At 40.1% G+C, this 16,636-nt stretch overlaps 1 protein-coding gene across 1 annotated transcript in view; it reads left to right on the forward strand.

Moving 5' to 3' along the window:
• GUCY2C (guanylate cyclase 2C) overlaps window positions 1-16,636 on the forward strand; it is a 53,005-nt gene that overhangs the window by 8,139 nt on the left and 28,230 nt on the right. Inside the window, exons 6-12 of the mRNA XM_037514306.2 lie at window positions 1,262-1,358; window positions 3,956-4,073; window positions 5,866-6,001; window positions 8,907-8,992; window positions 11,359-11,470; window positions 13,732-13,813; window positions 16,310-16,415. Of these exons, the coding sequence (XP_037370203.1) occupies window positions 1,262-1,358; window positions 3,956-4,073; window positions 5,866-6,001; window positions 8,907-8,992; window positions 11,359-11,470; window positions 13,732-13,813; window positions 16,310-16,415 (737 nt within the window). The remainder of the gene's footprint in view (window positions 1-1,261; window positions 1,359-3,955; window positions 4,074-5,865; window positions 6,002-8,906; window positions 8,993-11,358; window positions 11,471-13,731; window positions 13,814-16,309; window positions 16,416-16,636) is intronic.

Raw genomic sequence — 16,636 nt, forward strand, 5'->3', positions numbered from 1 at the left:
TGTGACTAACCCTCACACTTCCTCAATGCTGGTCCCATAGTGACCATGAAGATGTATTCATCAAAAGGCTAATGAGATAAAAATCATCCTCATTGAGTTTTTAGGTGATTTGTCTCACTTTCCACACACTTTTCTTTACAAATAAGAATATTTCAGGAGCCAAGGAATCAACTGTGGCAATTTTCTACAAGGGAATGCATCACAGGATTTTCCTGCTATTACTCAAATCATCATCTACTATCATTACTCAGCATTTATCAGAGTAAAACCCTATACCACTTGCAAAATAGTGACCAAAACATGGGAAGAAGTTTAAAATTATTCACAACCCTAGAGAGTTTACAATGCAGGTGGACAACACGGTACATAAAAATGAAGTCCTTCCAAACTCCTGTCCCTCATGAACCCATCCATGAGGGAAATATCTGACTGTGATGAGTGGTAGAGCTTACAGATTCAGGTTGGACACTATCACCAAAATCACTGAGATGGGAGTTAAAAAGCTATGGACAAAGCCCAAGGACAATTGCTTGGGAAGACTTCACCAATCCTCACATTACCTTCAGCTGTATCTTTTCAACTACCTTGCCAGTGGTGAGCTACACTTGGCTTGCCAGTGAAAGTTTTGTAGCTGCTACAAACTATGTGGAATGAGCATTGAGCCAGGACTCGTAAACTTGAACATTACAGCGATCTCTGTCATCTGCTCATTCTTCAATCCTTTGATATCTTGGCATCAGCAGTTTGCCATTCAAAAGTCCATTCTTTTTAAGATCCCATGTCATTATATGCCTTTTAAATGTTTTTAATTTTTATTTTTTTGAGATAACATTGGTTTACAGCACTGTATGTGATTCAGAGCAATAGGGTCACACCTCCCCAGCTGTCCATCACCACACCCACCTCAGAGCACCCACGTCCCTTTATGGCATATCACTGTTTTCCCCCACCCCCCATTTTGTTCTCACTCCTACCCTCACCCTCTAATAGCCTCAATTCTGTAGTCATATTTCTAGACTTGATTTTGGTTTAGTTTTGTCGGTTCCTCTGTTTTATTGTCTCTACATTCCAGATATGAGTGAAATTCTAATACTGTCACTGTAAAGGAAAATAAGTGTGTATGTGGTGGGAGTGGTAATTTGAGTAACTGATATAGTCTGGTAAAGTAGCCTGGATATACTGGGTTCAAAGTCAGGATTCTGCCCCATTTGCTTGTAGACCAATGTAGACTCCTCTCCTTCTCTCACTCTCATCCCTGCAGTGATTGTTACATGTGGCACCCCAGACCTCATCCACTCTCTCATAGGGGACCAGCCGGTGCCTGAAGACACTGTCATCATTCTGGTGGATCTATTCAAGTAGGTAAAATATTTGGAAAAACTCTCCTACTTTCAGAAAGGAACTACTCCAAAGGTATCCAAAATCACATTCTTTTCTCTTACCTTACAGAATCTCTTAGTAGTTTTGGGTGATGATGATATTTTAACCAGTGTTTCATTTCTTCTTCATCACACCCTCTTATTTAATTAATTGTAGGCTTGCAGCGATGTATTTGACATCGGTATTCTGTCTGATTAACCAAAGTTTTACAAAAACCCTATTAAATCAGTGGTCCCATTCATCTGTGGGCATGCCCAGTTAACCCCAGGTCCTCACTTCAAGCTCATTTTAAGATCTTCCTCCAGGTCATGATGCCTAAAAACCCAGCAATGTTATTTCTGCCAAGTGGACCATATCCCTGCCTTCAATTGTTGATGGCCTTTGATTCTAGATTATTTTTCCCTCAGCTACCTTTGGTAAGAGGAAAGTTCCAGTTAAATGGGGTTGATTGACACAGTTATTCTTTGCCCTGTCTTGGTGTAGGCACTGAATGGTGATCTTTTCTACCACACTTATCTGGAACTAAGGAGAGAAATTTCTGGAGAGCAGAAACTATTCTTTTTCACAACCCCTGTTTTTATCACTCGTCTTCTAACATGCCCGGATCCCCCACAACAAACTGTATCAAGAATATTTGCGTACAGCTCTCGCTAGTACTGCACCCCTTATTCCTATCAGCTAGATCACATGACTTTACTTATCTGACTGGGTTGTTAATCATTACTTATATGCATTCAAACCAGAAGCTATTACTGCACTAGATCTTTCCTGTATTTGTCTACTCATTTCCGTCATACTAAATGTGCCTTCCACAGTGTTTAGGGAAATGAAGTATAGGAACCACGGGCCTATTTGATCACAGGGAGACGATTGAAGCAATTTACCAACAACCTTTTCAGTGCACAAGTATAGGAAAGAATGCAGAGTTATCCCTATTTCATTCGTACAACCCCCACTAATAACTGATGTCAGATGCTTTGCCCTCTGGAAGGAGTCCTCAGTGTAGCCAGGCTGGTATAATTTTACTTTTAGCAAACTCCCAGTCATCTGAGAAGGGTTAGCATTCACTTGTCTGTGTTCCCAAGGACACTTGACTTTGTTTTGGAAAGATTGTAAGCTCACATTCTAACACTTCTAGTTCATTTGATTCTTGGGCATTACTTACTGTCTTGAGATGAAACCTTCTTTGTCATGAGAATAAAATGTCTTCTTTACTAGGGGTGCTTTTAGGATTAGGATTTTTAGGATTAGATGTGATAGTATGATGAGCAAAATACCCAACACTGTCCTCAGAGCCTCACCTCCCTCAGGGATAACCTACTGTTTGAATATGAAATGATACTCATCGTGGTTACAGCAATTCAAGCATGTTCAATTCTTGGTATATTGATGTTCAAATGACTGGGAAGCTGAGAAACCACATGCTCTGTAGCAGAACCTCAGGCAGCACTGAGAGCCTACAGTGTGCCTGGGAGTTGAGGAGTTGATATTTAGGAGTTGAGGAGAAAGGGTACATCAACTAAAGTCAGGAAGCTTACAATGTGAGTGAAAATGTTTAGGCTTTTCCTGCTTATGTTTCATCATCTGAAAAGTATGACTAATTCAGAACATTTTTTTAAAAGATTTTATTTATTTATTTATTTATTTATTTATTTATTTATTTATTTATACAAGAACCGGGGTACAGACCAGATGCTTGGGAGGGTGAGAGGATTCACTGGAGACAGAGTGGGGGGCAGAACAGGCAGAATGACTGAAATACACTGCTGAGGGGAGCAGTGAGCGAGACAGGAGAGGTCTGCTGCGCCATGTGGGTAGCTCCCTGGCCGGCCGGGATCGAACCCGTGCTGCAGAGGCTGCAGACAGCTTCACAATGCGGTGCTCAACCACCTGCGCCCCAGGGAGGTCCTAATTCAGAACATTTCTATTAAATCCCAGTATCTTGAATTTTCTGAGTACTTAAGACAAAAAATAAAAATAAAAAAAAATACGGGGCCTCACCGGTGGCGCAGTGGGTTTAGCGCAGAACTGTGAAGCTGTCCACAGCCTCTGCAGTGCAGGTTCAATTCCCAGCTGGCCAGGGAGATACCCACATGGTGCAACAGACCTCTCCTGCCTCGCCCACTGCTACCTCAGCAGTGTCTTCGGTCAATCTACCTATTCTGCTCCCTGCTCTCTCTGGTGAATCCTCTCACCCTCCCACACCTCTGGCCTGTAACCCAGTTCTTGTATAAATAAAAATAAAAATAAAAAGTCTTTAATTAAGACAAAAAAGTCCCCATATGTAAGCCGAGTCATTAAACCTTGAAAGCCAGTATTATCTCACATCTAAAGGGATCTGTATTCTGATCTTCTTTTCTGTTGTGTATGTTAACCGGACCTACCTGAGTTGTCTCATTTGACTTAGCAAGCGTAGACGAAAATAAGCCCATCTGGGGAAAGTGTGGCAGGTTACAGGGGAAATGTTATAAAATATTTTTAAAACTGGTGTTACATTTTGTGTGAATGGTGGATGATCCACCTTGGTTGTTGGAGAAGCCTAATTTTCCGGTGGCTTTTATGTTTTTTATTACAGCAGCCACTACTTCCAGGAAAATGTCATAGCCCCAGACTATATGAAAAATGTCCTTGTGCTGACACTGCCTCCTCACACTCACAACTCAAGTACCTCCATACCCAGGAATGACTCACTGGTAAGCTTAATATATACACACAATACACACAGTATTCTTTGTCAAGGATAAGATAGTGTTCTACTCAAGACCCATATTGACTCAACCGGTGTTCACTGAGACCAACGATGTATAATGGCAAGATTCTTATCAATACTCTTACTCCAGGCTGTTGTTCTAGGCACTAACCATTGTTCTGGTCTACTAAACAACAGACACTCCTACAATGCTAGAATGGGAGTGAGAATGAGGGATGTTAGCGAGAAGCTCTGCTAAGCTAGGGGAGAAGGAAATTAAACTATGCAGAATGATGAAGACCCTACTGCCTAAAGCAGCTTTCTGCTATCACTGATGTAAAAATGGTAACTTTAGAGAGAGGTAGTCCTAGGTTGAGACACAGTCCTCTATGATCAATTTGCCTATTGTCCATGCTTGTCCAGGAGAGTTCTGATTTATACCAGCATCCCATCTGGTTTAGTATTTATGACAGCAAAAAGACCTCCACTTAGACATGAAATCTCGGTCACCTTAGTATAATCCAGGGCCCTCGATTCTAATATCAAAGCCCAGCTGAGCTTTGTCAGTCACTGCACTTTAATGAGATTAAATTCATCAGCTACATTCTGCCCTCAGAGCAGCTTTGGAGTGGAAGAAGGAGAGAAAGAGCAAAACTTTGGGCATGGCAAGCCAAGGGCCAGGTCCCAAGAACTATAAAGAAAGGTGGGTGTCTTTAGGAATATCAGTTTCCCTAGACCAGCAGTTCCATGCCCTCTGTTTTACAATGTAGGGTTGCAACAGCACTGGATCTTAACTGGATTCTTTTCATGAAATGATTTATGCAATTTTTGAAACCAAAGAAAGGATTTTTTTTTTTGCTTGTTAATAATTACTAGCAAATATTTTTCTGATGTAGTTGTCAGAAATTACCTGCACAGCTTCTAGACCTTGGCAAAAGTGAGATTCTTCATTTGCAGGCAAATCAAAATGCCTAAACTGACTGAGCTCACTTGGAATGGGGGACACAGAGCTTTCAAGCCATCTGCCCAGTTCTGTGCAGACCGCCATGCCCATGTCACAGAGGGAGAGTTCTGACCCTCCCCCTTGTTCCTGAGGCAGGTATTTGATCTGAAGGAACTCCCAGTCTGAACTGCCCACAAAGCACATTCACTGGTACCAGCCAACCCACACTCCTTCTGCCTCAGGATGGCAGACAGAGGGTGGTTTTTGCTCCTATTCTCTTTTTCCTATTCAGTGACAACATTCAACAGCAAGTGTGCATTATTTCTGTATAAAATCTCGCAAGAATTATAAAAGCGCTGCCTGCTGTTTCCCGGCTGAAGTGATGTTTTATCATCATGAGGAGGAAGTGTAACTGCTTTTAGGTTGAGACACAGTCCTCTATGATCAATTTGCCTATTGTCCTTGCTTGTCCAGGAGAGTTCTGATTTATTCCAGCATCCCATCTGGTTTAGTATTTGTGCCAGCAAAAAGACCTCCACTTAGACATGAAATCTCTGTCACCTTAGTATAATCCAGGGCCCTCGATTCTAATATCAAAGCCTAGCTGAGCTTTGTCAGCCTTTAGATACTTCCTAGATGAGGCAGTGTTCTAGGCTGATTGATTCCCAAGAGAAAGTAGAATTGTAACAAGGGGATAATGAAGAACCCTGACCCAAGGAAATACTTTTCAGAATTCTCCTTAATTTCCTTCCCTGCCATGCCCGTAGAACCCTTTTACTTTTCTAGTTAACCTGCTTCAGGCTTAGGCCCAGTGTCTCCTCTTCAGAACTGAAGATTTTCCTTTCTCATTCAGGCAAAAAACAAATTTGCTCTTGCCTACCTGGATGGAGTCTTGCTCTTTGGACACATGCTGAAGATTTTTCTTGAAAATGAATATGATATGACCACTTCCCAATTTGCTCACGCTTTCAGGAACCTCACATTTCAAGGTACTCGGTCTCCTGAGAGCCAATAACAACCAAACTTAACCAACACAAATACAGACAGTGGAAGAAATATGGGCACCAGGACGTAAAACATGGCGGAGGGAGGGGATAGTGATAGATGAATCACTAGATTAATACCTTTGAATTTCATTGGAGCAGACATGGTGGAAACTTTGGGGATGCTACTATTAATACTGGACCCCAGTTTATGCTGCAGAATCTCAGAACCTGGATTTCATCAATTTCTTTTGGATTTCAAAGGAATTGAGGTAGCTCATGCCCTGTACTTATTGAATAAGCTCATCACGGGACATTTGGAGTAGTGATTTGTAGGCTCTGCCTGGAGACTCTGTTGGTTAACATTACACTGTATGGCTCTAGCACATTTTGCTGATGCAGTCACATGTCAGTGGGTACTTGAGTTACTTCCATGTTTTAACTAATGTGAATAGTGTTCCTATGAATAGGGGTGTATAAATATTCCTTGGAGACCCTGTTTTTAGTTCATTTGCATCTATACCAGAAGTAGAATAGTGGAGCAAATGGAAATCCTATTTTTAATTTTTTGAGGAACTGCATACTGCTTTACACGGTGGCTATACTGTTTTACATTCTTCATTTTTAAATTTTTATTTTTGGTCTTTCATTGTGCACATGGTTCCAGTTACTCTTCATCAAACCACCCAGCCAATATTCCATTTGCCTTCCTGTCCCAAACCCTTCTCTTTCCCTCCCTGCTCCCTTTAGTAACCTCTATGTTCTTTTATTGAGGTCAATATTTATTCCTACTACATGTTGCCAGTAAGTGTTTTTTGGTTATATATATATTCCATGCATGAGTGAAACCATCTGATAGATATCTTTACATTTTTAACTTATTTCACTTGATCTCCTCAAGGCCCATCCATTTGGTCCCAAATGTCATTAGTTCATCTCTTTTTCATAGCTATGTAGTATTCAATTGAGCATAGATTCCACAATTTATCCATTCATCTGTTGAAAGCCACTTAGGTTGGTTCCATGACTATTCATCTTTGGTGGGCATTTAGTTTGTTTCAAAATATTAGCTATTGAAAATAATGCTGCATTGATCATAGGGCTGCATAAATCACTTTGAATTAATGTTTTCATGTTCTTTGTATAGCTACCCAGGAATGGAATAGCTGGTTCATTTGAAATTCCTGTTCTTTTTAAGAAATATCAATACTGTTTTCCACAGGGGATGCACTGGTTTACATACCCAACAGAGTCCAAGTGTTCCTTTTTTCTCTGCACCCTCACTAGCATGTCTTGTTGCTTGTCTTTTTCATAATAACCATCCTGATAGGTGAGAGGTGATATCTCATGCTGGTTTTTATTTGCATTTATATATATAAATATTTCCCCAATATTTGGAGGACATAGTGCTTCTTTTCTGGGGCCCTGACTCCTTCAGACTGTGTGCTGACGGCCCCGAGAATACACACATAGCAAATTGCCAAGGCATTGAGGGGAAAGGTAGCAGCCCTGTGCTTATAAGCAATATGGACTAAAATTAATCACAATTTACCATGTAAATTTTGTCCTGGAATTTGCAGACCATCAGTACACTTCAGAATTCCAAAGTAGCTGCAAAAGATAGAGTTCTTTTTTTTATGTTTTTAAAAAATATTTATTTTTTTTTTCATTGTTCATTTTTGTAGTGTTTGATTTCTCCTCTGCGGTGTAGTCCCTGTATAATTCCCACCGCCAAGTCACCCACGAACCATAGTCCCTTGTGCTCCTCCCTCCTCCCCTGCTTTGATCCTTCTCCCTCCTCCTCCCCTGCAGAATGTCTCTGATTTACAGTTGCCTGCTAGTTTCTCTCCACTCCTCCCCCGCCCCCATCCTTTGTTTGGTTTCCCTATATTCCTCCTGTAACTGAAACCATCCAGTATTTTTCTTTTTCCTTCTGACTTATTTTACTGAGCATAATCCTTTCTGGCTTCATCCATGTTGCTGCAAATGGCATGAGTTTATCTTTTTTGATTGCAGAATAGTATTCCATTGTGTATATATACCACATCTTCTTGATCCATTCATCTAAAAGACAGATTCTTAAGTGCAAATTATTCACCAGGTGAGGACACAGATTTCTGATTGCTTGCTATTCATCCATCTTCCATAATCCTCCTACTTACATTCATAATTCATTTTCTCACATTCATGATGATGGTCCAGTATTTGAATGGCCACTAACACAGACTTAGAACCAGGAGACATTCGTTTCTCTCATAATTAAACTGTATAACTTAGAGCAAGATATTTAATATCTCAGTTTTCTCATCAATAAAAATGAAATAATAATGGTTTCCCTATCCTGGTATTTCAGGAAGAATAAAGTGGTAAGTTCATATAAATCACTTAGCATAGAGCCTAATAAACACAAAATAAATTTTAGCATGTGAAATTCCTGATACTTCATTTTTTATGAGATATTTCATAGGTTCATCCTATACAGCTGTTATTTCAGAGATGAAAAAGCTGATACTCAGATAACATAAGTAATTTTCTTAATGTCACTATGTGATTTAACAAAGGGCTTTTGAACTTACAATCTAAGATTGTGCAGTGACCTATACATGTTCTATTAGCTTAGTCAATATTAGCAAAACTTGTCACTATTAATCAGGAGGAAATGTTAACTGATAACATTGATTGTTATCTTAAACACAATGAAAAATGGTTTTCCTTTTGACTAAATAACCTCTCTCATAAAATTATCCTTCGGAGCCAAGAACCAATCAAGGTACCCCCTGATTAAAACATTAAGGTCAACAATTTTTAGTAAAATAGAGCAATTTGAACTTATTTTCATACATTTGGTCAGGTTCTAACTGTACTTATAGTCAAGAAGTCAGCAAAGGTCTCTCTTTCTGTTCTGCCCTAGGGTATATGGGTCCCGTGACTTTGGACGAACATGGGGATATTGACAATATCATGGCGCTGCTGTATACCTCTGTGGAGACCAAAAAAGTATGTCTAGCACCTTATCAAGAACTTGGGGTGAAGTGGCAGGATGAGGAGGGATAACTTAGAAGGAGAGTCATAGCAAAAAGATTGTTTAGATCCTGGAAGATAGTGTGTATTAGCGTCACAATCATGCCACACTGGGAACTGTATTTTTTAAGGATTTTGACCCACAGAACTTCTTATTCAGAATATCTACTCTGTTCACTTTATAAAAAAATACTGATCCAGGATACATTGATATAAAGACAGACTGTTGATGGGATAGCAATGAGAGGATCAAAATTGTTGATTCATTTCCACAACAGCAAATTTCAATGAAACATTCCTTGTTCTCTCCATCTGAACTATCATGAAAATGATTAGTCGTGTAACCCCTCTGGGTTACAAACAGCGCTATAATGTTATGCCTTTATTCACATTATGTCTTTTCTCCTCACCCATACACTGGTTTATTTTAAAAAATGGAGTGTGTCTCATCTTCTCTCCATGTCCCCAGAGCTTAACTTCTTATCTGGCACCCAGAGTTGTGTCCATCACAGACTGAAAACTACTGTTCTAGTTGGCAAAATGGTCAGTAGGAAGTTTTTTTTTTTTTCCCTTAAGAGGGTGGGTGCTGATATAACTAGAAATCTAAGCGAAGTCATTCATCTTTTCATGTTTTTCCAGCGTGAAACTTCATGATACCCCTCAGTACTATATTTGAGCATCCATCTCTATCTTGACCTTACTTTATAAAAGAGATTTGTAATGAAAATGTGGAAAGCTGGAAAAAAGATGCCCAGATTGAGAAAATTATGCCCAGAAATGTCAGTAAAGTAATTTTAGCATTTCAGAAAAGTAAGCTATAATTCTTAGTTACTATATTGAACCCTGAAAATGATAAATAGTTGGTTTGTATTCCATGGGAATATCTTTAAATAAAAATGCTCAATGCTTCACTTGTAGTAACTACAAAAATAATTACCCTCCCCTCTAAGTTACTGGCATCCATGAGGATGCCCTTGCCTCCCCTGTAGGGAGATGGGAGATGTGGTGAGCTCCTTGGTCAGCTCTTGGTGGCTGTTCACATTGAAGAATGCTGTTGTGTGCACTTACTCTCGCTGAAGGCAAATCTATAGGAATGTTTCCATAATGCCATCAATTATCCTATATGCCTTCTAAATATGGGAAAATCAGGAACTGATTTTCAAATATAGCGCTGTAGATAAGTCACTCCACATTGAGTATGTCTCAGTAGAGATCTTTGTTTCACACCTTAGTAGGAATTATTTCCTTCAACTTTTTAAAATTTAATTACTCATTTATTGTAATTGAAGCCACATTGCATCATAGCATATAAACTTGAGGTGTGCATCATTGAGATGTATGAGTTATTTCCTATCTTCAGTATCCTCTCAAGTTAAGAATAAAGTTTTGAGAGTGTAAAGCTTCTGTCTAGAATGTTCTGAGGGGATGGTGGTAAATTTAGAATTGCCGCTTTTCAGATGTCTTTTACAAAGTTCACTTAATACATGCAAGAGTAATTTAAGGATATATTAAAATATCCATTGGTAGATTACTTGAAAAAGAAATCTTTTAATCTAAAAAACCTAATTAGTGTCATGTACAGGGATGAGCGTTAGAGCAAAAGGCATGGAGGAGATTTGAAAATTATGTTGACAGAACTTAAGAAATATAGAATCAAAATGTTGTCATCCTGTGACATGTATTTACTAACAAAATATACATTGAATTGGCACACATATCTAATAAAATTGCCTTCCAAACATTTATCAACTAAATCACTGCCCCCCTGTGTTCTCCATATGACTTGTCTTTAAGATAAACACCATTTAACCAGTTTTACTCAAAGGAACAACTCATCTAAAAAAAAAAAGTAGCATCATTTCAGAACCTCTTGACATGTATAAAAATGGATAATGAACTTTCACTGTGGTGAATTTTCTCAAGAAACCATTTTCAATAGCGACTTATGGGGAACACAGGAGCTTCACTCCTTGTGTGACTTGGAACAAGCCATTTACTTTCTCTTGGCCTCTGTCTTAACAGTTGTAAACTGAGAGACTTGAACTAGTTGTAAACTAGATACTTGAACTCTAAAGGCCTAAAGAATCCATGTCAGGCAGTTTCTAGCCAAGTGTGTTATAATGAAGACAGAAAACTAGTCCACCACCTGGAGCTTAAATCCACGTTCATGCTGTGAGCTAAGAAGGGGATCCCAACCACGCTGCAGCTGCTTAACAGTTACCTCATTTCACCCAGGTGCCTACCGTGCGATTCAACTATCACTGGGCAGGACAGTCAATGTTCATTAGAAGCCATTCTAAAATGTCATTTTCTGTTACCTTCTTTTTTATTCTTTGACACAGTATGAATGTCTTTTAAAGTACGAGACCCACGAAAACAAGACTATCTGGGCGGATAGCAAACCCACATTCATCTGGAAGAATCATAAACTTCCTAATGACATCCCAGGCCAGGGTAAGATATCCTCAATGAATTGCTTCTGGAAAGGAGAGTAAATAGCACAGTTTATGGAATAGCCTGTGGGTTTTGCTTTTATTGTCTGAATTAGATTTGCTACCTTTATAATTGTGAATTTTTTCCCTAGCAAAATGAATGATAACTACAATGCTGATGAAAACTGAAAATATCCCTATATTAATTTAGCTCTATGTTTACAATATCTTGTACTACCTTTTGATATAAATGACTATAGAAAGATAGCTTTGATGGTTGACAAAATGAACAGTCATGTAGTCTTACTCCATTTATATTTTACTGCAATTAAACTCAAAGGATCTATATTTTAGCAAATACTTGATGTCATCAAGCTGAGCTTGATCTCTGATGTCTCCCTCATTCCTGCATAGGACACATACTTGGGTTATAATGATGGTTACCCACATACTGAAGATGAGGACCCATCAAGCCATGCATAGCTTGATGGTTGGGGGGAGGTGGTTGCAGTGCAATTCTGTAACACCAACCATCAGTGGGCGGGGTCAGCCAAGCATCTCCTGGGAAACAAGGCCTCAGGACAGCCTGTCCATGTGGAACTTGGCCAAGACTTGCCACAATGAATAGTAAGTAAGTCCAAGTTACTAGTTTATTTTTAGGAGAAACAGTTCAAAGTTGGACAAATATTTACATCCCAAAATGCAAAGGTACAAACACCATTAACAAAATGACTTGAATATATACATTCATGAATGGAGCATCCTACGATCAATTTAAATTAAATTTAAAGGAAGGTAAATGACTTGGAAAAACTTAGGATATGTAATAGGAAAACACAACTTTTTATGTAATGAGATTCTAACTGTAAAACAACATAGAGGACATTATAAGAAATGTATGTAAGATTATAAAGAAATATGTTAAAATGTGAACAGTGGTAGCTCTGAGTAATAGGAGCCTGGCAGATATAGTTCTGTTTTTGGGGTTTTTTTTTAAACTTTTTTTTTAACATTTTTAACATTTGCCTTAATACTACAAAAATTTTTTATCATTTAAAAAAAGATGATAAACTAGAAATATTTCTATCCCGGAGAGATACTGACTAAAAGGTTGATCTAACTTAGAGAAAACAGCCAAGTTCAGTGGGCTCACTTGGGTTAAAACTGTTAACTCTGCTTGGCTTCATGAATCAAATTTCAGAATGAGCCCTGTGCTTTGATTCAACAGCCAAGAGCAGTTCACTAAAGCCCAGAGGGAGGCTGATTCTGAATGATAAGCAGTCCTGAGCTGACTTCAGATTTGCTGTTAATGGCTTTTTAAGTTGCTGTCTCTTCTTTAACAAGCTTTTAAAATTATCTCTAGAACCATCTTCAAGCTTCCTAGGTTTGAATGACGGACAATGCACTTTTTCTTCCTGTTCTCATCCAAGGTTCCCCATCTGCCTCCAGGGTTATGATAACCAACATCCAGCTCACCTCTTCTCCATCCTGCCTCCCACCCACCTCCAGTCCAACCCATACTGCCTCACAAATGAAGCAGAAACCAGTTATGTCATTGCAACTTTGATTGGCAGCTCCGCTTGACCTGATGAGTCAAGTTTTGGACTTGATCCAGCACCACTGATACCAAGTCCCCACCTCCTTCTCCTGCCTTATCTTCCTTCCTACCTAAATCCCTTCCCTACCACCTCAGCTTAAAATACTGTCCCGCCACTGGATGCCCCTGGTCCTTATTTATGCTACTTCCTCTGACGAAATTGTGTCACTCCCCCATACAGCTGCTAAGAACCACTCATCCTCAAATATTTAATTGGAATTTCACCTTTCCCAAGATTTTTTCTTAGCATTCCAGGAGATTGTTTCTACATCTTTCCATACCATACACTCTATATGCATAGGGCCCATTCTTCACTCATGTTTCCTGTGGACAGAGGAAAGATGGGAGGAGGAAGAAAGGCTCGTAGATTAATATGAGATAACTGTGAATGTGTCTAGTCAGCATTAATCTAGTGTTCATTTCAGTCAAGTCATTTCTCTCAGTGTGAATTTCTTCCTCTGTTACATCAGATTTGGTTACTGACCTCCCCTGGGCATTTTTCCAATTTTCTTCAGGGTCTCAAGGGCATGGGACTTACATCGCCAGAGAAGAGATTAATAAAAGATAAATATTTTTTAAAGTTCTCCCCCTCTTTCCCTTTCTCAAGTTAAAATAGACAACTGGAGTCTCTCACATACTCTGTGAAGGTTTTGACTGAAGCGTTCTCACTGTCTTGTCTGCTGCAGGCCCTCAGATCCTGATGATTGCCGTCTTCACCCTCACAGGATTCATGATCCTGCTCCTGGTAATCGCTCTCCTGGTGCTAAGGTACCATCTCTGTCCTGTTGTGCCCCTCCTTCAGGGTGGGGCGGGAGGCTGGTGTCTGGTGATTGTAGTGTATGTCATGAAGACACCCCGAGACAGACCTAAGGTCACGAAGACACCTCTAGGCACAGCTGAGATCTGCACCAAGGACTCTGACAGGGCATTACGAGTGGACAGATGAGAGCTCTGGAGACAGCTCGACTCAGATCACAGCTCTGTGATTTGCCAGTTGTGTGGTCTCAGACTTGTTTAGCAACTTAAGCACATTCTTGAGCTTCAGTGCCCTCATCGGAAGTGTTGTGAGGAGATGAAGTAAGCTATGTATAGTGACTACCCTATAACAGCCTTTAAAGTTTAAAAGAAATGGCATTTTTGTGGTCTTGGTAGAATTGCCAAGGTCTCTATATTAAATGATGTTCTGGTTGGAAGAGGCTTCAAATATCATCTACTCCAAAACTCCTGAGTTAGCAAGGGTAAAAGAGAGTTCCAGAAAGCCAGTGGATGACTTGGAATCATATCACCAGGCAGTATGTAGGGCCAAACCTGAGCTCAGACATCCTGTCCACGAGTCCCATGCTGGTCTATGTGATGTAGATGCACCAAATATCCAGCACAGGGCCCGAGCCATTGTGCACATCAGATATGTCAGAATGTAGATGTGAGTGAATAGCATGACCTCTGATGTGTGGGTGATCGACACACAGCACCTTCCCTCCTGTGTTCCCTGGAGTACCCCCACTTCCTAAGTACAGTGCTCTCTTTGGTCACGGGCTTGGTTCTGCATGCCACTGTTCTTCTTCCACTTCTAGATAGTGAGTGTTCCTCAGAGAGTGAGGGATGCCTAGAGAGATGGCAGCATAAAAAGAGAATAAAAATTTCTGCTTAGGGACATTAAGAAAGGCATAAGATGAATAGGAGTTTGTCAAGTCACCTCAAGCAAATGCAGACTCAGGGGCATACAGACAGGTCAGCAGAAGAATATAAATTCTAAAATCAGATACAAGGGAGCACGAGAACTTGGGGCTGACAGAGGTGGCATCTCAGATAAGTCAGTCGGGAAATGTTGGGGACAGTTGGCTTTCAATTGGAACAGAGGGAAAAGAGCATTCTAGCTGAAACCATACACAGAGACAGTTCATTCCCTGTGGAGCCATCATGGATTAAAGACCTAAATGTGAAAATCAAACTTCTAAACCTAGAAGAAATGAACAGAAAATGGCTTTACAATCACAAGTTAGGAAAGTATTTCTCAGATACTCAGGCACAGATAAAAAGAGAAGTCAAAGAAGCAAAATTACAAAGATGGAGGGACCTCCCCTGGGGGTGCAGGCAGTTGAGTGCCATGCTGTGAAGCTGTCCACAGCCTCTGCAGCATGGGTTCAACCCCGGCCAGCCAGCGAGGGTCCCACATGGAAAGCAGGCCTCTCCTGTCCCGCCCGCTGCTCCCCTCAGCAGTGTATTTTGTCAGTCTGCCTGTTCTGTTCCCCACTCTGGCTCTGGTGAATCCTCTCACCCTCCCATGCCTCTGGCCTGTACCCCGGTTCTTGTATAAATAAATAAATAAATAAATCTTTAAAAAAATTTACAAACATAGGCAAAATGAAATCAAAACCTTCTATATAACAGGTAAAATAAGCAATAAGTGGGAAGAAGTTCTTCACAACACATAAAAAGATGAAAGATTTATTTTGCAGACTATGTAAGGAATTCATGTAAGTTAACAAGGAAAAGTAAAGGAAAATTCAACAGAAATAAGGACAAAATTATGAATAGGCGATTCTATGTATTCTATAAAAGATTTGAAAAGATAATCTCTTCAGTAATCAAGAAAATACAGTGCAAAGTAGCAGTTAAACACCACTTCATAAAACAGCATAGGAAAAGTTACTAAGAATAAGGAGAAAACAGGAATTCTCAAAACAGGAAAGTCTGACAGTATCTCTGGGCTTGAAGGTGTGTATCTTCCACAGCCTGAGCTTACAACTCTATCCCTACTCTGTGTGGGAAATAAAGACAAAATTCTGATACTTTAAATCTTGCGATACTTGTAACATTTTCTCGGTGCTTTCCTATTTCTCTTCAGACCTTTTTTTAAGGGCACAGATGCATAAGAGGAGCTGGCTTATTGAGGAGTCTGGAGTCTGGTAGATGGCCTGGTTGTGGAAAATTTGACATTTTTGCCTCCCCGGGTTATTGGTTTTACATTTTTTCCGCTTTTTTTCTTCATTTTTTCTTTCTATGTGATCACTTCAGAGTCTTTGTTATAGTGAAGGACCTGAGAAGGTGAAACAAAAAGAAAGACCATAAAACATATCAGGAACATTCACGGGGTCTGCAGGTGGCCAGCATGCACTAGTTTGGAGAACAGGGGTCCAGCGTTGGGCTGACCTCTCTCACCACATAAATACCAGAGGATATCAAGGGAGAGTCCTCCTAGTGCTCAGAAACTGAATGGCTTGATGACTAATAAACCTGTTTATCGGTTCTGTTCTTTTTCAGAAGATATAAAAAAGAAAATAAACTTCGTCAGAAAAAATGGTCCCACATTCCTCCCGAAAACATCTTCCCTCTGGAGACCAATGAGACCAACCACGTGAGCCTCAAGGTAAGGCGTCCCTTACCTGTTAAGATTACCTGCTAACATTGCCAGCATTCAACCAGGTTGTGGTCACACGTAGGAAATTGCCAAGCAGGGAATCATCTGTTTCAGATCCAGGACCTAGATGTTTGCTCATCCTCAGCTTCCTGTCTCCCTGGACACACCATTGCCCTGAATGTCAGCTTGCTGCTCAACAGGCTCTCCAGGGGACCCTGAGACAGAGGGTT

The sequence above is a fragment of the Talpa occidentalis genome, unplaced genomic scaffold, assembly GCF_014898055.3.
Source record: "Talpa occidentalis isolate TD23 unplaced genomic scaffold, MPIMG_talOcc4v2.1 talOcc4.16, whole genome shotgun sequence".
Classification (NCBI taxonomy): Eukaryota; Metazoa; Chordata; class Mammalia; order Eulipotyphla; family Talpidae; genus Talpa; species Talpa occidentalis.